Source organism: Bactrocera tryoni, chromosome 2 (assembly GCF_016617805.1).
Source record: "Bactrocera tryoni isolate S06 chromosome 2, CSIRO_BtryS06_freeze2, whole genome shotgun sequence".
Classification (NCBI taxonomy): domain Eukaryota; kingdom Metazoa; phylum Arthropoda; class Insecta; order Diptera; family Tephritidae; genus Bactrocera; species Bactrocera tryoni.
Genome location: NC_052500.1, coordinates 7,506,286 through 7,531,118, shown reverse-complemented (window position 1 = coordinate 7,531,118; position 24,833 = coordinate 7,506,286). Strand labels below are relative to the sequence as shown.

Genomic DNA, 24,833 nt, shown 5'->3' with positions numbered 1-24,833 from the left:
CATGCACTGTTGTCATAATGCCAGTGATATTTGTGTAGCAACTATCGCTATATTTCTTGTGATATATCTACACTATACTAAATATACAATATAATGATTAAATCAACTCAGCAAATAATAAAAAAGTAGCTGCTTTAAATAAATTTAAATTATTTAATATATAAGCACTTCAAATATATTTCACCACAACTTTCTATTTGTTTACAGCAAGCAATAATCGATAACCACATTCGTGCAACGCGCACTCACCCCTATCACAGAACAGCTGTTTATAAGAATATTTTTCCATTGCAGTGTGTGTCAGCCAGTAATTAAACTTCTGGATTTCTTCAATTTATTTTCATAAATTATAATTATTTATTCAATAAATTCAGTTAGTAACTAATACTGCAAAATGGGCACAAAAATTGTGAATCGTATCATGTTAATTACCGGTTTAATAAGTTTATTGCACGCCGCTTTTTCAGCTGCACATCGTAAGTATTCCGGTAAGCCGAAGCAGAGCCTGAATTAAATTGCATTTTGTCAATTTCTAGATCGCACCTATTTGCGGCTGACGGAACAAGACTGGACACATCTACCAGTAGATGTAAGTACAACTGTTTTAACACAATGCGCTTGATTCATATTAAAATGTTGTTATTTTCCCTTATAGGTAATAGTGCAGACTGTTGTCAGCCTGCTGGTGGTCGTGTACAATTTAATACAAGTGGTTGGTAATTTCAAAGAAATACGTGCCACGGTTGACATGCAAGAGAAATCCTGGGATACATTGGGTAACTTGCCTTCATTTTACACATTCAATCATCGTGGTATGGCTTTATATCAAAATTATGAAGCCGAACCAACAACAAACGTTGGCAACAAGAGTAGTCTAGATGTAGATTATTAGCAAAGAAAATTGTGTTTAGTCGTAAATTAGTATTTGTGTTTACATTCTTTGTAAGCTATATTTGCAAATCCAATAAATCGAAATTTTTCGAATAAATCCAGAAACTGCGTAAGCTCAGGTATATTTTATAGAACCTTTCAAAGAATTTGTTCAACTTTATTATTTGCTAAATAAATATACAAGAAATTGTGCCGTACGTCGGCGTTTTGAATAAAAAATGCCTCGGCGCATCTGTGATTCCTCAATGTAAAATCCACCAACATGATATTTGCGCTTAAATTGATACAAATTAATTAAGCTGTAAATTAAAAGTTATTCCTCAAATTATATAAACTCATAAACATTATTAAAGTTGTAAATAAAAATAGTCTTCAAATATGTAATACTAAAAGCTTATGACGAAAATAGCACGTATTGAAAAAATTTTAATATGTAAAAATCTGGCAATCATACATGTGTTAGCTCATTTATTTAATACGGCAACCCTCAATCTCCAATTGGAAAAGGCCATTTCGGCCAGTGTTGTGTTTCTTTATTTCATTGCAATTATTTTCGTGATTGTGTGCGGACGTTCGTTTTTTGATAGCGCTCGTTGTGCGGTAAAAAGTAACGGAAATTAGTTAAATAAAGAAAAAGTAGAATTGAAAGGCATAATAATTATTATAGTAAAACTATAAAAATTTTGAAAAATATTCATATATCACGGTTTAAAACTACTGCGGTAACAAACAGAGTTTTACGCATCCACCCACACTTGACGGCATTTGATACTCAACGTCGAAATTTTGTGCGCGTATTTGTATTTTTAAACATTTCTGTATCCTTATTCTATTTTTGTCGAAAATCGGTTTTCACAAGTGTTCGTCATTTTGTCAGTGACATTGTGTGTGTGTTAACACTGCTGTCCTTTTTATCCTGTCATTCGTATTCCGACTTGATAAGGGTGTGTACTTGATGACCTACCCATTGAAAAAAGTATTTGAAGTAAAATATAAAATAAACAAGTGAAACATTCGTGTACACCTGCAACTGCAACGTTAACATAAAGTGCAAGGTAAAAACTATTCGAAAATACGCCCTGTGCAAGTGAGGTGCCGAGTTTTCAATTTTTATAACGCACAAAAGCATAATTTTCACCAAAATGTCGGTATCATCAAATGCATCATCTGCATCGTCATCTGTAACTGGTGTGCCCATCAGCAATGGCAGTGGGAGTAGACCATCGTTGGGACGACCGGGCAGCTGTGATTCGTCCTCCGCAGGCAGCGACTCGTCTGAACTAACACATATTCTGAATCGCAGACAAGTAATTATGGATTCGCAGGAAGCTGGCATTGAAGTGCCACATCAATTCAAAGTGGTTAATGTATATACGGAATTCCACGAATTCTCAAGGAAACAAATTAAGGATTATCAAAAAACCTTTAACAAGTGAGTCTTTTTAAAAAATTATTTCGCCAAATATTGTTACGAACAATTTTTATAATTAGATTTAAGTCTACTTGAATATATCTAGATAGCTAGGGATGTGCAATAAGGCTTAAATGTTTATTCAAAAAACGTGGAATATCAATAGCCTTGAATGACAACATCCTTTCCCAAGGTCACTAACAACAAATGCACATATATGTTTAGCTTAATGCGTGCATGTAGTATGTATGTAGATATCGTATGTCATGCGAAATGGTGTATAATTCATAATGCCGAAGAATACTTCAGCCCCTGTCAAGCTAATGCAAACATCAATGTCATCAGCTCCCACCACCGGCAAGCCACAACCCACCCACGTTACCCTGAAATTACTTCGCAGTCACGAGACTGCATTGAAGCGTATGGAAAATGTAAATCAACAGTAAACGAAAAAAGTGTAGCAAACAAACAAGATATGATGCAAAACATATTCAGCGGCTCAGCGGTCTTCGCTGCATTGGATTATGCAGTGGTTGATATGCAACGCTTTCATGTGGAGCAATGGTTTACTTTGCTTTTTGGTTTTGTTGTTGGCAGAGCGTGTCACATTTTTCTCACTATCACTTCCGTTCATGCCCGTCTCTATAATAGATTTTACATTTGCATTGTGTGCACTTCCTCGTGTTGGTGAGACTGTTTAATAATTTATGAATTAACCGCAGATCGTGTCAGTACATATTGACGTCATGTCTTTGCTGACTGTCTAACTGGCTAGCTTGCTGTCTGCCAGTTAGTCACTCTGCCACCAATCGCTTCTTGTTCACATCTTCATCTGTTTATATGTATGTGTATTTGTAAGTTTGTGTAAATGCGTGTGTACCTATTACTGTAATCATGATTATTGTCATGTAGCCGGCAGCCAGACACTCTGGCGCATTCTCTACCTACAATGTTTATATGCATGTTGCTTACAGTTTAAAAAGAAGCTTACGCATATTTCTTACGTACATATGTGCTTTTCCGTTTACCACAAAATTTACATAATTTTTATATGAGTAGTTATAATAGTAAAATCGTGCATATGATTATCGCATGTAATTGATTCAGCGTTCTCAACACAACTTCTTAATAAATTAATATTAAATTTGACAACGTGATTTGATAAAAATAGATAAACAATTAACATATGTTAAATAAATGATTAAAACGCACATATAAAGAGAAAACACCGAGATATTTATCCAAACAAGATATTTTGGGTAATTTTTTTCGCTAAAACAACAGCAACTCCAAAAATCAATACGTCAGATCTACATAACGGGAACGCATCCAATTTTTTCCGGACAAGAATAGTCAACTCGTCAACAGCAAAATTTTTTTGGCAATGACGCTACAATAACAACAACATTTTAGACTTTTACAGCAACAATTCCAACACTATAACAAACATATTTCTTTTAAGTAACATTACCACTTGAGCAGCATGCAACAAGAAGTCAACTTCCGTCCTAATTGCAATTAATACAACTCATCAAAAGCGCGTCGGTCAAAAAAAAAATTAGTAAATAAATAAATATTCACAATAATAATAAATTACTATAAAGAAAATAAAACACTGCAGTGACGATAAAAACTCAAGTCTGCGACAGAAGCACTATATTTGCCCACGTATGTACATATGCACATACATACATACATATTGTATGTACTATATATGGGCTTACGAATGTACATATCTACTCGTTGTGGATTTTGTACTAGAACTCAGATCGTTTCCTATTTCTTCCCTTTGTTTATGTCGTTCAAGCGTTTTATCATCAGTATGCTCACGAATATGTATGTGTTTGTAGAATTGTGCATTGTTGACTCTATAGCGCTTGTATGCGTATTTATCTTAAAGTAAAGCGCCATAGTTGCGTCTTAAAACTAATATTTACTTATTGTTCTTGTTATACATGTATACACCACTCTACTCTTCTTTAATTTTTGTTATATAAATGTTGCTTACCTGCTCAACAAATCCAGTGAATGACTAAAAAAGTACATATTTGTGTAGGTAGTTGTGTACTCACATGCAAGTATAGTACTTGTACCCAAGTACTTAAACGCCTAATATATATGTAGAAATATTTTTTTTGGTTTAATTTATACAAATTTGGTCTAGGGCTAAATACAATTTTTTTTTTCCAAAACTGAAAAGTATCTCCCCACAATATCCATAACGTTGTAGTTTATCTGATGCGGCATTAATGTTTCACTAAAGTAGTTATATCCAATTGTCAATTTACAAAAAATCGTTTTTTTTTTTGCATTTTTGACTTGCATGTGGATGTAACCCGTTAAAAAGTGTGTGCAAACATTGTATAAAAAAATACTTTTAATATAAATTAATTATGCAATGTGTATATTGTCATTTCAAATCTGATCTCAATGAACAAAATTATACCAGTGGCAACAACAAATTTATCTCTTCTTCTTTGTCATACTTTCATATACTTTCTTATCAATTTACGCGTTATTTTTGCTGAGCCAACGACTTAAACCTTATCTGCTTTCATATTTTCATTCAAGATTACTCAGCAGCCTTAACTTGCTTCTCTTAGACACAATTCCAAAATTCCATGAAATTTTAGCACGTTTCCAGGTAGTCAATTTGACTGTATGATTTTTTATATTTTATTATGTATGTATCATACTAATAAAATTGTACATATACGTACATATGTAAAACATAGCACATGATTTGACAAACTGAGAAAGCTTAGGCGCGATTATCATGCCGGTTGATTTGATTAGTAAGTCAAATAAGGTGATTCGCACATTTTAAATTATGCAGAAAAAAAATTAGTAAACACATTATTTACATTTTGTGTGTGTATTTTTTGTTGTGTCAGTTTTAGGAGGTATTTGTAAGAATTAGCTGGTAATTGAGGAATTGTGCCGAGTTGGCCGTGTAAAAATCCGGGTCCGTTCCGTTTACTTAGACCCGACTGTCGTGGGAACGGAGTAGTTGAAAGGTCGACAATCTTGTTTTTGAAATGTATTATACGAAACCTTATTTTTACAGAAAACTGTATTGACAAATTTTAAGATTTAACAGACCCCAAAATTTTAAAAAAAACATTATTAAAAAAAAAAATGAAAAAACTGAATCAAATAAATTTGACTATATAAAAATTTTCAGAAATAGATTAAGATTGATAGTTTTTGAATACAAAAAATATCATAGTAGAGGAAAACCCAACGAAAAAACGTTAAAAGAAAATAATTTACGGACATACCGGGATCGGGAAATGGAAGAGGAGGGCGTGGATGAAAGGTTTAAAAACGTTTTGTCTCGATTTTCGGCAACACTACGAGTCCTATATAAGCAAATAATATGGCAATGTGGTAGGTATTGAAAAATCTATGTATAACTTCTGTATGTGATATGACAGTTTTCACATAGCCTCAAAATTCATAAAAATAAAATAATAAAATAAATAACTAAGTTTTTGGGTTTTTTGTTTTTATCTTGTACAATTTTTTTCAAAATCTCTCTAAAAAATATCGTCCATACAGTGAGCTAGTATCAAAAAAATAAAAATAAAAATTGACAAAATGGCAACGTTTCTAAACAAAATTTAATTTTACCCAAAATTATAGTAGTAAACAATTCAGAAATTATACAAAACAATCGCTTAACAAAGAAATGTGCTACACAAATGGTTGATTGAAATCGTAAACAAAGGACCAAAAAAATTATTCGGGCCACATAGTGTGGAAACAACTATAAATTAAATAAATTAGCGCCAATCTTTCTATACAAGTATAAATATATATGTACGTTTATATATATTATATTTTTTTAACAAATGTACTAGTCCTTTTGTTACAAACTCCAAATGACATAAGTAAACGTGTTCAAACGATTGTTGCCTTCTTTATTTTTTTATAGCTTGAGGTTATGTTTACATACATACATATATAGTACTACATATACATATGTACCAACTCCTTCCTGTTTTTCTATGTTATTGTTTTTTGAACCTTCCTTCAAATTTTTACTGCACTTTTAACTGACTTTTCATTTTATTTTACTTCTACTATTTTATATACAACCAATTATTACTGCGCTAATTACATTTATACACAAAGATTGTTGGTGGTAAGCTCGTGTCGCCGTTGGTCTACCTTACTTTACATTTACATATTTACATGCATATAAACAAAAAGAGTAAGAAAATCTGGTTATTTTTAAGCTGACTCCGTTTATGCTTCACGGTACATTGTCGTCATGGGTGCACTCGCCGTTTTATTTACAAGTAAATTGAGCTAAGATCACGTTTTAGCGCCAACGCCAACTTTGACAGACAGAAATGAAAAGGAGACACATTTAATTAGCAGCAATTTCATATAAGTCGTTTATAGTGTAACAAGATATTTACTATTATTTATTTTTTCATTTAATAGTATTGGCCGACTGGCGACCTTGCTGGCGGTCATTAGAAAATGCAGTTTTTGAATAGATAATAGTGCACCACTTAGTTTCTTAGTTTTTGAAATATCGATATGAAATTTTGCACACGTCCTTTTCTGTTCAAAGCGTGGCTCTTTCGAAATCACCGTTATTGGAACACTTTAGCAAATAGCTGCCATACAAACTGAACGATTAAAATCAAGTCCTTGTATGTATAATTTTTTAATTTGATAAGATATCTTCACGAAATTTGACACGGATTATTATCCAAGGCAACACTGTAATTTTCGAACATATTGTTCAGATCGGACCACTACAACATATAGCTGTCATGCAAACTGTACGATGAAAATGAAGTTCTTCATGGAAAACTTTTTAATTTGGCAGGATCTTCTTCTTTATAGGCCTAGACACCGTTTACGCGGTTATAGCCCAGTTTACAAATGCAAGACTGTTTTCTTCCTTTCATTGGGAATGTTTTTTACATGAAGGATCCCAAACTCAGTGCACAAACCTGGGGAGCGATAGTTCACCTTCTTAATTTAGCTCACCTTCAAACGGATGTTTTTTTGGCTGCACACAGCATACTTGGTCTAAGACCGTGAGGCGTGATCTGCTTGATCCATATGTAAAATAATCGTTTCTGGCCATTTCGAAGTGAATGGTAGTCTGAGAACTTTCCTCACTTGCGTGAATTTCTACACATGACTCCATCTCTGATATCTTCGTGAACTTTGGCACGAATTATTGTCCAAGGTATAGTCTCCGATTAAATTGTTCGGATTCGACCATCGATCAAAATTAAAGCAAAAATCTACTTATACCCTTTTATTATAGCTTCGTTGCATCCGAGGTTAATATATTTTTTTTATTATTTATTAACATAATTTTATTGTAAAAACACTTTTCAGCGAAATTCCCAGGAGTGTTTAACTTTAACTATCGAGGAACATCAGTAAAAATAAAATAACGTTCCACTCATTTGCCCGCCTCCTTTCACGACTTTCTTTCCATATGGCAATAATAATTCAGTAAAGATTTTGAAAAAAAAAATTCTATTATTTCCTTTATTTACTGTCAGTGCTCGCATTTTGTTTACCTTGATCTCACGAAATTGACGTCAATGATCCGCTCTAATGTCCGTCTGCAATCTGTTTAATCAGCGATTTTCGTAAATATTAGCACATATAATTCGTAGACAGCAGAGAAATACACACATGCCTTTGTTGCTTTGTTCACGCCAGTTCCATGTTCCAGCTTGGAACATAATAATTTGATTATTTGCTCTATTTTTGCTTTGCTATATATTTTTCGCTTTATTCTTTCATCTGTAAGCAATTCTAAATTCCAAAATTCAACCTCATAAAGTTGCTGTAGACAAATTTATTGCATTTTTTTATTTTGTTTTAACACTGCTAAGTTTTACGATTTCTAATTCGTATGCTGTTGCTCGGTTGAAGTTTTACATACTTGTATATTAATTTCATAGCTATTCCATTGCCTTTGATGATTCAGAGATTTTGTTTTCATTTTTGTAAAAACCATTTTTTAGAATTTTTGAAGGTTTCAGAGAATATATGTACATACATATGTGTGCATTCATAAAGTTTTTATTTTCAAAGTCATTTTAACACCTGCTCTGAATCATCTTTGAAATCAGGTAGGCTAATAAAATGAACGTGTCCAATTAGTTGCTAATTAAAAACCTGCACACACAGCCACTTTATATCTTTTGCCTGCTATACTATTTTATATCTTGAACTGTAAATCACTTTTTATTTCACAATTTTTAATTTCTTTAATTTAAGACTACCAATTTTATTTAACAATTTACCAGTATTTAGTTCATATATTTTTTTAAGCCTGATTTATATGTTATTTTTCGAGATATCGGTATTATAAATTTATACCGACATATATACATATATATCAATGTTTTAAATATTATATAATTTTTATCTTTTTTTAATGCTTTTTTTTTCTTCTAATTCGAAAATTTTCTTTAAGAACTCACGCTCATAAAAAATTTTAGCATTTTTATTACTGATGCTGAATTTAAGGCTGAGTAAGATTACCAAATTTTTTAAAAAGCATTGACTATATTACTTATTCAGGTCTTAGTCGGTATATAAAACATTTGTGAATATAATATTTGATCATCTAACATAAATCCTTTCAAAGTTCACAGATACACTATGAGCAAAAAATAGTAGGACTTTGTTCATAATTTTAAAATTCTTAATTTATTCTTCAAAATCTATGTCGTCTCCCTCAAATAAAGTAAAGTAAAAATCCTCGAAACAGGAATTCTCAAAGTGAGTAACCCCCTTAGCCGCAATACACGTATGTCAACGTTTTTTTCCAATCCTTGAAATAGTTGTTAAAGTCAATTTCTGGAATAGTCTTCAATCGGCTTAGCGATACAAGTTTAATGTCTTCGATTGACTCAAAACGGTTTTATCGGAGCGGTCGTTTGTGTTTGCTGCATAGCTAGAAGTCACACATAGCTAAATCAGGGGAATACGGTGGTTCCGGCATGATATTGGTTGAAAATTTAGCGAACAACTCGCGAAGCATTAATGTCGTGGTGCAAAACCCAGGAGTTGTCGGCTCACAACACTCAAATAGTATTCCTTGTTGACTATTTGACCGGTCAGAAGGAATTTGGAGGGCACTACACCTCGATAATCGAAGAAAACTGCCAACATAACCTTGCTTTTTGACTTGCTTTGAGGTGGTTTTTTCAACTTCGGCTCACCTTTGCCACCATATTCAACCGATTGGTCTGTTTCTGGGTCGTAAGCATAGATCCAAGACTCATCGTCAGTAACAATACGTTTCATGACATCCTGGTAGTCGGAAAACTTTAGTGGTTTTGGCACCAATCGTACTTTCACTTTTCTTAGGCCCAAATGATCTTTCAAAATGGTTTTCACCGATCCTTCCGATATTCCAACGATGCCAGTGAGATCTCTGACTATTAATAGTCGATTCTCAAGCACTAATTTCTTTATTTTATTGACGTGTTGATTATCACTTGATGTTGACGATGAATAATTCCACATAAGACATAAAAAAATGTTATCGAAATTATTTAGACCAATCTTATTCCATTAGATTCGATTTGAGAAGAATTCCTTTTAATTAGACTCCGTGCCATTTATAGCTCTGTTAGTATCGCAAATGCTTAGAGAGTGCCGAATCGAACAAACAGATGTTACAAATCACAAAGACTGGCAAAACCCAACAGAAAAAGTAGAATAGGACGTGGTTATACTACTTCAGTGCAGTATACTACACATACTCATATTGAATTAATGAAAATAATTTTCTTGTTGCTTGCACGTATAAATTTTTTGAGAACAAGAACATAGTATAGCAACCAGCAGAGAAGTGGCGAGTTGAAGGCTACTTTTATATTATCATGTTATGATTATCTTATTTTCTCCATTTTTATCCAATTATTATACAATAGTAGGTTTTCATTATGCCGTTAAATTTTGTGGTGCATCATTTCCTTGCCTTACATCTTCCTCTCCAACTTCTTCAGCTCGCTCACATGCAACAAAAAGGATGTATGCACTTGTCTTGCATTTCCTTTCACTTTTATAAAGTGCTCTTATTTGCAACCGCATAATGCAGGACAACAATACACCGAGAAGAGGATACTTCCTGCCGGTCTTACGTGGCTTTTGTCATATGTACATGTACACTCAGGTGCATGTGTACTCGTTCGGTTGGAGTTAACAAAGGCAGATGTTCTGGGTCTGTAATCAAGGACTTAAATTATACTCGTAGGCATGTTGCATGCCACTCAGGCGGCAGGGTCCATGCGGCATCTGCCTCTATATAGCAGAATGCATGTGTGTACGTGCCAAGTGAAACAAGCAGCATTCCACCAGTATGCCAACGTAGCGGGCAAGTGATAAAGATGTTGTGTTGCAAAAAGCATGTTAAGTAATTCAAACGCCCAGCCACTTACTATTGTGACACACAAAAATTGAGAAATTATGTTGTAATAAACGCGGTCAGTAGGTAGGAGAAAGGGGTGCTTTTAAATAAAACAAAAATTAGTTTACTTCGGAAGCAACAATCTAACAGAAAGGTGGAAAGCGCCTTGTAGCTCTTATCTAACGATAAAATAAGGATGATCGAGACTTTCGAACAATTTAATACTCCTGTGAGGTTTTATGATCTTCTCATGTCAGAAAATAACAGGGGATTCGATATTGTCTACCAAAAACGGATTAATGGTGATGTTGATCGATATTATTTTTTGTTCAATTAAATATAAAACTAACAAATATTGTTTATCGATTTAATTAATGGATAGTTATCGAACCAAAAAGTATCGGGGAAAATCGGAAAACGATCCTAAAATTATAAAAAAAGTAAAACGAAGGTACATATCAATAATGTTTAAATGAACTAAATAACCAATTACATACATATATATATATATATACATACGTATATATAAAATAAATTTAAGAGGGCCGATTATTTATAAAAACTATCAAAAGAATTAATCAACGATACAAGCATAATAACTGCACATAAAATACAATCGATAAATATTTTCAGTGTGTAAAACTAGATGAAAAATTATAAAAAAAATAAAAAAACGATTAAACTAAAAAATATCGAAAATAAAAATTCGATAACAGTTCAAGGACGATAACTCCACATAACATATAATCGATAAATTTGCTATTAAATTTATATGAGGATACGACTTTATTAAAACCTTTGAAGGAAAACGATAACCAAAAATTTGTAATACGTTAAGATTGATTGATAATTACACATAAAAAATCGATAAATATTTTAAGTATAAAAAAATATTAAAATTTTATAATGAAGAAAAATTAACAAATTAAAAAATTGTCAAAATTAATTATTCGGTAACAACATAAGGGCGATAACTTCACATAAAATAGAATCGATACATTGACTATTAAATGGAAATAATAGATAAGCCTTTATAAAAAATTTGAAGAAAAACGATAACTCAAAATCTTATCGAATTTAAAAATCGATAATTAGTCAAACACATAAAACATAACCGATAAATATGCTAAATGCTATTAATAGATCAGCAATTTAAAATATTTCATATGAAGAAAATTGAATAAAAATCATTAAATGCAAAACCGCTCTGATAATATAATCAATAATTTTATTAAAACAATTTACAAAATAGAATTCGATGCTAATGCAAGGCCGACAACAGAACTTAAAATATAATCAATAATTTTATTAAAACACAGAAAATAAAAATCGATAAAAATGTAAGTGCGATTACTGCACATAAAACACAACCGATAATTTTTTTTTAATTTGTGTAACCGATAATTTTTCTTTTTTTTTGTAAATTTAAATACCTGTTATTTCTTCAAAAGATTAGCGTTCATCAAATTCTTAAGCTTTTAAAAGATATTAATGGCGATTTCAACAAGTTCTTAGTTGCAAGTTAATTTCAAAGTTGAAGCTCCCAAGAATTGGCATGTCAACAAGCGCTTCACGAATTTCTGTAATTTTATACAGAATTACGCAATCTCCAAAGTGGAGTTGTCGTGCTGCCATTGTGGGTGTGGGAGTTACATTAACACTAATTAGCCGCAAATTGTGCACAATTCTCTCTATGCATTCTATGTATGTATGTATGTATTTATATGTGTTTGTGTTTTTGTGTAAATAGTTGAATGCGAGTTATAGAATATTTATGCACTTTAAGTAGTCGCGCTCGCACTTGGCATAAGTCTAGAACGTGTGAATCCTCCTTGAATTGCATGTCAATGTTTAAAGTGGCGCAGCTACAGTGCAAGTAAAATGTGTGTGTACATAAGTACTTTAGATTAGCAATTTGAGCACTTTATAAATGTGTAGTTAAACAAATACACACACATACATATTTATTATTTGTATGTCTCACATTGTTTGTTTAATTGGAAGTCATTGTTTACTGCCAAGGCAAGTGTTTCCAAGCGCTCATTATTTATACTCTCCTTACCTTAGGCCGTAAGAGTTCTAAGGTCTAAAGCGTAAAGTGTGTCTAATTGTTTATACTTGCAATAATTTTTTAAGTCAACAAATTGCGCCCGCTTACACAACTTTTTACAAACTTTTGTCCTATTAGTCACCCCATAAATTGCGCATTAGAGTATATCTACTGTCTTACAAATATTTTTAAGAAATATTAAAATTTCCAGTACTCCTTACACCGCATATAGTATTTGTTTCGCATTCTGCGTTTGCTTTTACTTTTATTTTACGACTCGAAACTTGTTTTCTCAGCGTTGGCTTGGCGAAATTGCACTTGGCAGTGTACCAATTGCACAGGTCAGCCCAAGAAGTTGTTGGTTCCCTCGTCGATTGTGATCGCTACATGCCTTTCCACTTTTTATTATTATTTTAAGTGCCAAACCTTTCGCTTCTTTTTCACATTTGCATGCCAGAATTCCTTTTCTATTCGTTTTTTCTTGTCTTGCATCTTTAAAACCAGTTTTGGAGGTTGCGAATGTTGCTGCTGTCGCACTGTGCGATATGCTAGAGTGCAGTGATTTTAGAAAACAAAAATGAAAAGGTAGAAGTTTAGCTTTTAAATAGCACCTAAGCATAATCTTTAAAATTTTTATATTATGTAACTCTGGAACTTCCTTTTATGTCGAAAAAAATTATTTGAACAGATGACAATACCGGCGACATTTTTGAAAAACAAAAACAATTTAGTACAATGTTTTCCAAAAAACCGACCTTGTCTTCCCAATAATTCACTATCAATTTAACTAACTTACAGTTTAAACTTGGCGCACTCCAAAAATTAGTCCGACGAAAAGAAAACAGCTACCCTTAAAGGGTTTCCTTGTGTAGAAAACAGACCCGTATTGGCAGGATAACACCTTACAGAATCATCTAAAGTGAAAGAAATATGTGAACCTTAACTTAAAACTTAAACGAAGGAAAAAAACTGAAAATTGGATTTTTGGCTTTGGATTTCAAAGATTTAAGTGATAATAAAAGTGGCACAAAAGTGCACAAGTTCTCAAGGCAGTATCTCCGAAAATATTACTCGGATCAACTCGGATCAATTTAGGGCAATATTCTAGAGATGTTATAAAATTTAATAAGACAATAACCCTTTAATAAGTGACCAACATTGACGTTTGATACGGTCATCAAAACTTTGCCACAAAGTCGAATCATTCCCCTTCGGCCAACAAACTTATCCAATAAAGGGGACATAAATAGTATTTTCAGTATTGTGTGCTCTTCAAAATTTGTTTTATTCTTTTTATTTTGATTACGCTACATGCAAATTTATACCAAAGTATGCTTAACATTCGTAAATGTCAAACACATGTGTTTGTTTTGACAGTTGGTTTGACAGCCATCACACTGGTAAATTCTATGCTTTTAAAAATATCCTGTATGTATTATACATACATACATATATCAAAATATATGAACATCAAAGTTTCTCTAAAAAAATGCAGAATTTTTTCAGAAAATAAAAATACAGGAAACCTCGTAAAATATTTAAAACACCTTTCTAATTTAAACTCTTCAAATTTATTCGCTGGCAACTTAGAACTTTAACTATTTATTGAATGGCACAACAAATTCTGCCTAAATAATGCCGTAAACTTTTTTCTATAAATTTGCTAATGCAAATTAGCTTAGTTTTTAAAACACACAAATCAACTTTCGCTAACCTTGAATTGATAACCAGACATACAAATAACTTAACTTTAGTTAGGACTAATATAATATTATTACCTGCTTTTTAGCCAATATACGTTCACATATTTTCCTTTTTTATAGCATTCACCCATTCAAATATGAGGAAATTTCTTTTAATTAATTATCGTTCGTGCATTCGTGCAATCGTGTAAAACTTTTCTCCATCTGCTTGAAAGCATATTTCTTAAGCCGTGTTCGGAGTTATTTTGGAAATTGCTTATACGCTTTCTGAATGCGTAACTGAACAGCTGTGTTGCATATTAAAACATATCAATAATGTATTATATATGCAGGAAAAATAATAATTAAACTACGATGCACGCAAAATCGAAATTAATTTTTTTGGTTGTTTCTATTTAATGTTAATTTCGTTTTGATTACGCTACAAAAATGTTTTCAGTTTTTTTAAAACTTATACAATTAGGTTGCGGGACGTCGATAACATTGGAGTTGTTGCATCATTTATTCCACTTACATATGTATGTATCTCGAAGGGTTATATGAGAACAGCCTTTTTTCAACAATTTTTTTCTCATGTAAAAATTTAAATATTTTATTAGAATTTTTAATTGTTACAAACATCCACTATTAACAAACAAATTCTAAAGTTTTTTGAAAAAATATTTTAAACTCGGACATTGCGATGACCCCTCGGAAAAAAGATGCGCCCGATAATGTAAAGTGAAATATACGTGTTTTAGTTAAAACCTTAACTTATAACTTTTGCGAAGGAAAAAAAACTGAAAATTGGATTTTTAGCAGACATTTTTACCAAAAAATGGAAATTTCAGTGAAAATTTCGCGACATTTTTTTCAAATAGTTGTAATCCAAAAAAATCCTTCGTCCAAGTCTTTAAGAGTTGTATCCCAACGACATGTGTAAAATTTCATGAAGATCGGTTGAGTAGTTCTCAAGAAATCTTGTCAACCGACTTCGAAAACACCGTTTCGGAAAAAACGAGTTTAAAGACGGCGCACTTAGTATCTCCGAAACTATTACTCGGGTCAACTTGAAAATTTAGGACAATATTCTAGAGGTGGTTATGTTTTTTTAAACCCGTAAACCCATGTAACCCCCTAAGCTCTTGGATATTTTTATTATTGATTATCAGCAAAGAAGAACTTCCCTGGCGAACAATAATTTCGCAACGGCAAAAAATCTAATTGTTCCATCCAATATCCAGATTTATGATATTTTAATAAACGCCCATCATTTCGAAGTCGATTAACCGAAGAAATTGACAAAATCGCGGAATATTTCTTAAAATGGTACAGCGAAACCTTTGAGAGTGGCGAATCAAACAAACAACGAGTAGAAATTCACAGATTGGTATAAGTAAGAAATATATGTTAAGGGCAAGACCTAGTGAGACAGCTCAAAAATATGTCGATTTTTTGGAATTACTTAAAAGAAAACTGCTGCATCGATCGTATTTTCTGGGTATTATTGAAAAATATATAATAATTTTTTTGAGTTATATGAGATTTCCAAAGGCGCTAAAAACATGTTCTCCACTACTGCAATGATTTCGGCCTTCTCCGTGAATGAAACCTAAAAATAAAAAGAAATTCACGTTAAACCAGAAGATATTCTCCGCACAATGATTCACGTTCAAAAAAAAAAGAAATCAGGTAAAAAAAAAACAATAGATCATTGTACGTATGTAGAATAATATACAGAACAGGTAAAAATGATGGTCGGTTCTTTGGTTCAAAAATAAAATGACGGAGCAGATTGAACTGAGCGGCTTCCCTTTAAATGGTTGTAACTCAAAAACTATTTGAGATATTGATTTGAAATTTAAGTATGTTCGTTTAAAAAACAATCGAATTTCCAATTTTATACTTTTTTATCTCGCGACTTATATTTGCTACACTATTTTAGTATGAAATTTAATGGCAATATAGTATTGAACAAACTATCTACATATGTATGTATGTATGTATATATTTTATATTGCTTATATTATGCTATAATTAATTTGCATATTTCGCAAAACTGATAATTTCTTTAAATGCGTCAAAGTTTGATAAATTTCACTTTTCACACATTTTAAATGTCTGTGTATGCGTGGTTGCTTTAGTATGACCGCAATAGCGAAATGAATAACCCTCATTTTGATAGCCTGTAGACCTTCCTGCTGCGTATTTTAATTTATAGTGAGCGAAATGTGCGACAGTAGCGTAGCCTGCCACTCGCTGATAATGAATAAATGCCATAAATACATACATACATACATATGTACATATGCGCACCCTGTTACTACTCCTATGAATACAGTATACTTGATGGCCTACCCTTCAAAAGCACACCAACGGGGCTGCTGCTGCCCATAACTGCTCAACTCAGCCGTACACTTTATTATGACCACAATATATGTACAATATATAGCCACCCTCAATGATCTATTATAAAATGCATATATTTCACCATATTTGCATATTCTCCTATCATTTCGCCGTACCAGTCATTTTCTACATCCGGTCAAAGGAATTGTAGGCATTGAAATAGATATCGAAACACGCTGCAGTCGGCGTTGATTATCGATTTGAATATGGACATACATATTTGCTGCAGCAACAGTGCATTCAGCAACACTTATTGTAATTACTTTTCACTATGATACATACATATATTCTGTATTTATATGCATATATTAGAGGCCGTGTGTCCAGTAGCAACCCTTTTAATAAAAGAAATCATTCCACCATTAAGTAACTCAAGGCTCAAACGACATTGGTGGTGGAAACTGGACGTTACTTTATCACATACTTCATAATGCAATAACAAATAAGTTTAATGATTAAAAAATTCAATAAACGTCACTGAGTAATGTTTTTAATATTTAATTATAAGTATTATAACTTAGGTGTATATGTACATACATATATACTTATGTAGCAGCCTTCGAATCGCCACTTGATGCTCTTCCCTTGACAACTATTAGTTGTACTATAAAATTTTTTACTTAAAAGTGTATAAATACCTTAGCAAACTGGTGTAACCACTTTCCATTCTAAGTATCTCTATATCATCATTAAGTTATAGTCTTCAACTATTTGCTAGACAGTACCTAAACACCTCACTAAACTGGTATAACCACTTCTATATCAATCCTATTTCATTAAGTCAATTAATTGCATCAAAACCAGTTGTTTGTCCGATTCGCCACTCTCCAAAGTTTGCCTGTTTACATTAACATCTTATTTAAAAGAAATTCCACGATCCAGGATTGCAACTGATCATATTTACATTTGAACAGAGCGCAAAATATCAGGTAATAGTTCTAAGAAATCATATTAATTATTTTAAAAGCAAAGAACACATCTCTTACACTCAGAATTCACTGTCCAGCGTTGTCCTAGGGGTATGGTTGCGATGTGTCTGATTGTTCCAAAAAACAGACAACCATTTGCTTAAAAGCGTTTTTTGCTCGAACAACTTTGTTGAATTCGGCTCATCTTGAAACACCCATACAGTTGACTGCTCTTTACTTTCAAGCGCATACGCGAAATTGACGTTTCATTATCCGTCACTATTTCATAGACGTGTATCGAAGCACCGCTATCTTATTTTTTTAACATTTCTCTCGACCAATCGACACGAGCCTTTTTTGAGGTGTTGACAAATTATGTGGTATCCAAAGTGAGTAATTTTTTTACAGTCAAATGTCCATGCAATATTGAATGTAGGCTGGTCCCACTATTATATATGGTTGTCTCCACCTTAAGGACCACAACTGATTTTTTACGACCATCACGATTTCGTCTTGAACTGATTTAAGACCTTAATTGAATTCCGGATACCATCGTTAAACACTGGTCCTTGATGGAGCTTCATCGCCAAAAGCTGAATTAAGTTCATCGATGCACACGAAAATGTTCGTGATTTAATTCCATTTTTTGGCCGAGATGAATATTTCAAGTTACTGTAAACAACACAAAATGCGGACATTCCGATATCTAGTCTCCGGCGTTTCTATCTATGTGGAAAACTTATTATACCCTGTTCAGGTTACAAAAATTAAACTTGACCAGCAGACGCTTTAAGAACATATCTTCATGTCTACAGAAACACATCTAAAAAGCATTCGTATATAAGTAGTTCTGTTAAGAAGATCAAGTAATGGTTTTAGGAAGTCATACATGAATTCAACAGATACATATATTATACTTATGTGTGGATAGGATATTGAGATTTTGTATTGGCTAAGAATGCAACTGATCCAGTCTTGAAACAGCTGGTCATAATCGGTGACTCAAAATGTTTAGAGATCATTGTGTGTTAGTGATGAAATATAACAGCAAATTCAAGGTCCTTACGAAGAACAAACCTGACTCTTAGTATCCGTAAAGAAGAAAAACTGGTGACTGCATGCGATGCGAGAACCACCACCCATGGTTTGAAAGTCTAGTCCAAAAATATGAACTTGACACATAACTTGACAATAATTTTTGTATACTGCACTATCTTCAGCGTGTCCAGGGATACAGGGTTTGTCCGGAAAGTAATAGAACTGAGTCGATTTAAAAAAAATTATTGAACCAATCGTTACAAATCTGTAAAACCTTGCAAAATAGGCGCTAAATGCAGCGCTGCCAGTGCGATTTCTAACCATTGAAGGTGTTACGGAAGGCGTTCTCCGGAATAGCCTTGAGAGCCAAGGTGCATGCTGCTTGGATCCCCGCTGTCGTCTCAAAATGCTTGCCTTTCATCGGCCTTTTCAGGCAAGAAAACAACAAAGTCCGGGAGGCCACGTCTGGGCTGTAGCTGGGTTGTGGAAGCCGGGGTGCAACTTCGACTTTTCGTTTGAGTTTCTTGATGACTTCCACGTAAAACTTGGCTTTGACGGTCCAGGAGGAACAAATTCATGGTGGACGATGTCTTTGATGACAAAAAAGACAATTAGCATCGCTTTCTCTTTGGATTTGCTCATTCTTCCCTCTTTTTGACAAGGCGACACCGGGGTATGTCACTGCCGAAACACACCACTTCTTGCTAAAGAGAAAATTTATGTGAGCCTGCTTGATCATATCAAATGTCTCTGTCACAGATTTACCAAATTTCACACAAAATTTAATCGCGTACCGTCGCGCAAAAATGTTTATCCTGACTCTCCAGGTGCTCGGAGCCAACTGACTTGCCGCTCGTTCGTTATCTAGGAACGCCCTCTGCCGAATGCAGTCGGTGCGCGCACGCTCCGAAGTACAGTCGCGGCGGAACAAAATCAGTCCTATTACTTTCCGGACAAAAAATATGAATAAGAAGTCTCATCCTTGAAATGCACTCTGGTTTCTATATCTCTAGGTATAAGGTTGAGTTTAAAATTGCACTATTTATAGACCACTTCGCTCGACATGCATACATATGTATTATTTTCCACCTGAAATAGATTCAGAATAGTTCTAGGCCAAATCTGAAACCGCGTTTTCATAGAGCATAAATGAGGTAATGCATTACAATTATCCGCAGTAATAAAGAATTGTATGAGAGTATCGTCAAATTACAACAATTTTTTATTGTGAACATATTTGTTGTTTTCGAGTTGATCAAGTGCGCAGTTACATATTGTGTTCTAAGTGTGCTGGACGGTTCCAAGCAACCTTGGCTTAATTTATGCGTATGCACATGTATACATACACATGCTCGTATGTATATATTGTTACTTATTATGTACAAATTGTTGTAATAATTGCAATATTCACTTAAAGTGTTGTTTTGATGACATTAGACGAGTGCTAAACTGGCGCTGCTAGATTTACGTTAATATTGCTCATAAATCATTAATCATCAAGCAGACCGCGCTCGTGTGCAATCTGCACACAATTCACTTAAGTGTAATTATTTAATGTAAAATGCTTACTTGTATTACATTTTCTTTACATTTTTACATATTTATTTTACAGTGACTCAACCAAGCCTGGGATTATGGCCTGACGAGTCATCGTTGAGGCTTAGGCTTTATTTATTTTGCATGCGTTTTTGTTGTTGTTGTCACACTTAGCACTCACTGCACTTACAAGAACTTTCAATAACAACACTTTCGCACAATTAAATCATTGAATCACAGCAAAAGATTGGTGTGTTTGTAGTAGAGCGGTTCAAAAGCAATAAAAACGGCTCACGCCGCTCAACAAGCTTACACTTCATTGTGTGACGCTGATTAATGCAAAAGAAAGAAAAATTTACAGAAAGTGATAAAAGTGCGAATAAAGAAAAAACATGCGTTTTCCTACACGCATTACACATGCATACTAACTTATGTGGCGTGAACATAACATAACATAACATGAACATAAATATACGCTATATGCATTTCTAAGCTCTAAAGAAAGCAAAAATGTGTTCGCGCCAAGTTTATACCAGTTTTTGCCGTTAACATTCAAATGAGCCACATGCGTCTGCGCACTAGTGCTTTTTACATACTACTATGGTGGATAAACACATATGTATGTATGTACATGCGGTGTAACATATGAATACATATGTATAAAGTAATACTTTTTAAGGGGTTAGGTAAGTCTAGAGTGCCCAAAAAAGACCTAACTTTGATAATATATTCCGATCGTAAGGTTAGCTTAAAAGTTTGATCCAAAAACGGATTCACAGCCACGGCCTGTTAACTCTACAGGTTATGGTAAGCTAAGTGGGCGACCTTAACAGGGAGCTCAGATAGTCAGCTGGGAACGCCAGTCCATTGTGTTACTAAGTAATCCTAAGTATTAATCGAAAAGACTCAAAAATTTACAAATCGCTTTCAGCCGAAGGTATGATTGCCGAAATATTTTATCTTGCAAAAGCTGGACAATGGAGGAGTAAAAATGATGGATCTTGTAAGATGAAATCCATAGCTTTTTTATTAAAGGTCTTACCTAGCACAGTTATAAGGATCCGTTTCAAGGCAAATATCCACCGTTTTGTTTAATACGAGTAACTTGTTGAAATTTTTAAGGTAGTTTCATAATGCCACTCTTATAAAAACCTCCCAGTTGACGAAAAACTGGTCCAAACTATAAGCCAGCTGCATGAGAACCTCCCCATCAAGCTCATGGAAGACAATTGCTCTCCTATTGGCTAAAGCTAATCGGCCCTGATCGACTGCTTTCTGCAGACGGTCCAATTGTTTTCAAAGACTTTTTAATAATTATTATTTATTTATTATTTAGAAAACCTCGTTCCAATTGGCAAAAAACTGGTCCGGAATATAAGGCATATGCATGTGAACCTCGCAATCAAGCTTCCCAAGTTTGTTGCAAGCCACTATCAATGTACATATGTATGTGGCCTCATTTTATCTTGATGGAAGCCAATTGATTTCCTATTGGTTAAAGGTAACCACATCTGGGCGACTGCTTTTTTCACACGATTCAATTGTTTTTAAGGAACCAGTTAAGTTTAGAGTCCACAAAAATGCTTAACTTTGATAAAAATTGTTTAGAAACCCTCGATCCAATTGACAAAATACCGGTCCGAAATATAAGGCAGATGCATATAAACCTCTCAATCAAGCTTTCGAAGTTTTTCGCGAGTCACTATTGGTCGATGTGGCTTAGTGTTTCCTCAATGAAACACAATTCCTCTCCTATTAGCCTAAGATGACCGCTTTGGGTAGATTACTTTCTTCATACTGCCCAAATTTCGGCATTACAGGTTGTTAGATGTTTCATAGAATGGTCCATGAAACCTTTTGATTAGTTTGTTAGTTTCCTAATAAAGATCGTTCATAGGTGGTTTAAAACTTGTACGTCTAACTACGTGGCAAACAGCATAAAAACGCTCTTCAAAAATGGAAAATCAGACTATTCAATTTTTAGGTTAGAAATTCTCTTATAATAATAGGTTGTCAAAAAAGTTTTGCGGTATTTTCGCTAGTTGGCGCTGAAAGCGCGTAGTTCTAGTGTTATTCGTCGCATCGGGTCATGCTATACCTTTTTGAAAAGCTCATTTCACACGCTAAGACGTGTTTGATTGATTGTCGTTTCTTTTAAGTTGTTCGTGAGTTATAGCGTCGCAAACATGGAGCAAAATAAAGAGAAAATACGCCATATTTTACAGTACTACTACGATAAAGGCAAAAATGCATCTCAAGCCGCCAATAAAATTTGTGCAGTTTATGGACCCGATTCAGTTTCCATTACCACCGCACAACTATGGTTTCAACGTTTTCGTTCTGGTGTAGAGGCCACGCTCCGGAAGGCCTGTCGTCGAAAATTGCGATAAAATCGCTGAATTGGTCGAAAGAGACCGGCATAGTAGCAGCCGTAGCATCGGTCAAAAGCTGGGCATGAGTCATCAAAAATTCATTTCAATTTCAATAAAAAAAAAAATTCAATAAATATACCGCAAGACTTTTTTGACAACCCATTATGAAGAAAAACGATGTATACCATTAACTATGAAGTTCAGAATTTATTAGAGTCCGTAGGTCATTTCTAACATTAAAATTTTATTATCTTCTGTTTTCTTAAAAAATCTTCAACACATTAGCAAATATTTGATTTAAAAACATGATACCATAACTTTCTGCTACACTGTAAGATATGTTGTCAAAATTCAACCGCCCACTGCCGATGTTGTCAATTTTGACACGTTCACTGCACGCGCACACATACACACCCACACCACTGTGTTCACCAATGCAACGCTACCCAATGTTGAAGAAGACCATAGCTGTGCTCTGCCGCACTGGTTCATTGACTTTAGCATTTCTGCACGCTCGCATGCGCTTGTGCGCGCTTGCCTTTGGCGTTGCACGCTTTTTTTGTTGTAACAACAAAAATTAATTTTCATGCTGTTTCTGGTTTTTTTCGTAACAATTTTTTTCTGACCACTTTTGTCGCCTGCATTTTTGCATTATGCCACATTGTTATTATTTATTGTTGTTGTATTTCATTTACATTTCGCTTTGTTTTAAGGCCGCCACCCAAATGCGCCCATCCGTTCAATAGCGTGTCCATGTCTGTGCCTGTTTCTGACCGCGTTTGGTTGCGCTTACATTTTGCGCAGTTGTTGTACAATTTTTATTGTCGTGCATATTAAAAGCTACAAGAGAAAAGAATTACGAAAAATTACCCACATACATACATACATGTTTGTGTATATTAATATGTTATATATAAAACTTGTATATAATATATGAATATAACCAAACGTAACGCCCGTACCTCGGAACCTTAATAATTTACTTGTTTTTTTTCGTTTTTTTTTGCTTTTTTTTACGTAAATGTTGCTGACCCCGTTTACTTGCATACAAACATACATACATACTTGTGTACTTGTCATCATCCAACGCGTATGTATTTATTACGCCCGTTTGTGCAGCATTTCGCGCTTTGCATATTTACAACTCAATTATTATGACAGTTTTGTCAACATGCGAGTACACAATTGGCGTCATGTCCAAATACCCAAAAGGCAGTGCTGGCGGCCGCAGCGCAGTCGTTGGCGTTGCCAATGTTAAGCTTCACTCCAATTTGTTCATTATCAACCCACACTCTTTGTTATTGTACTATATGTACATACATATATGCTGTGCATAGCATCCATTTCAGTGTGATTAATCTGTCCCTATAACAATAAAAATAAAGTGGGGAAAAGCCAGTGATTGCACATAATATACATAGTATATAATTTATATTATTTTTTATTTTGTATTTATATATATACATATATACATATATTTTAAAAAGAATTCGGATAAAAAATACATATTTTTTCCCCCAAATAAATTCTTCAATTTTTCGAAGAAACATTGTATTTTTAGTGTAAATTACTCACAGCATTGGAATTACTTTGTTTTAGAAAGTCTAAATTATATATGTACGTATTCTGCGAATTGGTGACCGAACTGCTTTGGATCTGTCAGCCTCGAAACACTTCATAAGCATTTCGATCGACTGAAAACGGTTTCCACGAAGTGGCAATTTCAGTTTGGGGAACAAGAAAAAAATAACACGGAGCCAAATCTGGTGAATACTGTGGTGGATCGATAGTATTCATTGCACTTTTGGCTTTAAATTCCGTCATAATCGTGGCTCGATGCGATGGTGCATTATCGTCATGTAAAATTCAAGAATTGTTCTTCTGCAACTCCGCACGTTTTCGAAGGATGTTCTCACGCAAAACGCCTCAATCCGGTCAAATAGAAATCCTTATTAACCGTCTGTCCCTCCGTAACAAATTCTTTATGCACCAAACCACGAATATCGAAAAAAACAATGAGCTCCACCTCGATTTTTGTGCTGCGTCGTTCGTTTCTTTCCCTGCATTCTGATGATCCATGGCCCGAAGAGTGTGTGATCGGAATTCGTAGCCTTTTCTTCCCAAGA

At 33.8% G+C, this 24,833-nt stretch overlaps 2 protein-coding genes across 2 annotated transcripts in view; both read left to right on the top strand.

Moving 5' to 3' along the window:
- Nucleotides 1-329: 329 nt before the first annotated feature.
- On the top strand, nucleotides 330-996 carry LOC120769815 (ER membrane protein complex subunit 5). Its single transcript, XM_040097022.1, has 3 exons — nucleotides 330-476; nucleotides 537-589; nucleotides 656-996. The coding sequence occupies exons 1-3, from the start codon at nucleotides 395-397 to the stop codon at nucleotides 890-892; spliced, it is 372 nt and encodes a 123-aa protein (XP_039952956.1). The 5' UTR covers nucleotides 330-394; the 3' UTR covers nucleotides 893-996.
- A 452-nt stretch (nucleotides 997-1,448) lies between these two features.
- LOC120769205 (EF-hand domain-containing protein D2 homolog) overlaps nucleotides 1,449-24,833 on the top strand; it is a 42,407-nt gene continuing 19,022 nt past the window's right edge. Inside the window, exon 1 of the mRNA XM_040096100.1 lies at nucleotides 1,449-2,323. Within this exon, the coding sequence (XP_039952034.1) occupies nucleotides 2,034-2,323 (290 nt within the window). The 5' untranslated portion in view covers nucleotides 1,449-2,033. The remainder of the gene's footprint in view (nucleotides 2,324-24,833) is intronic.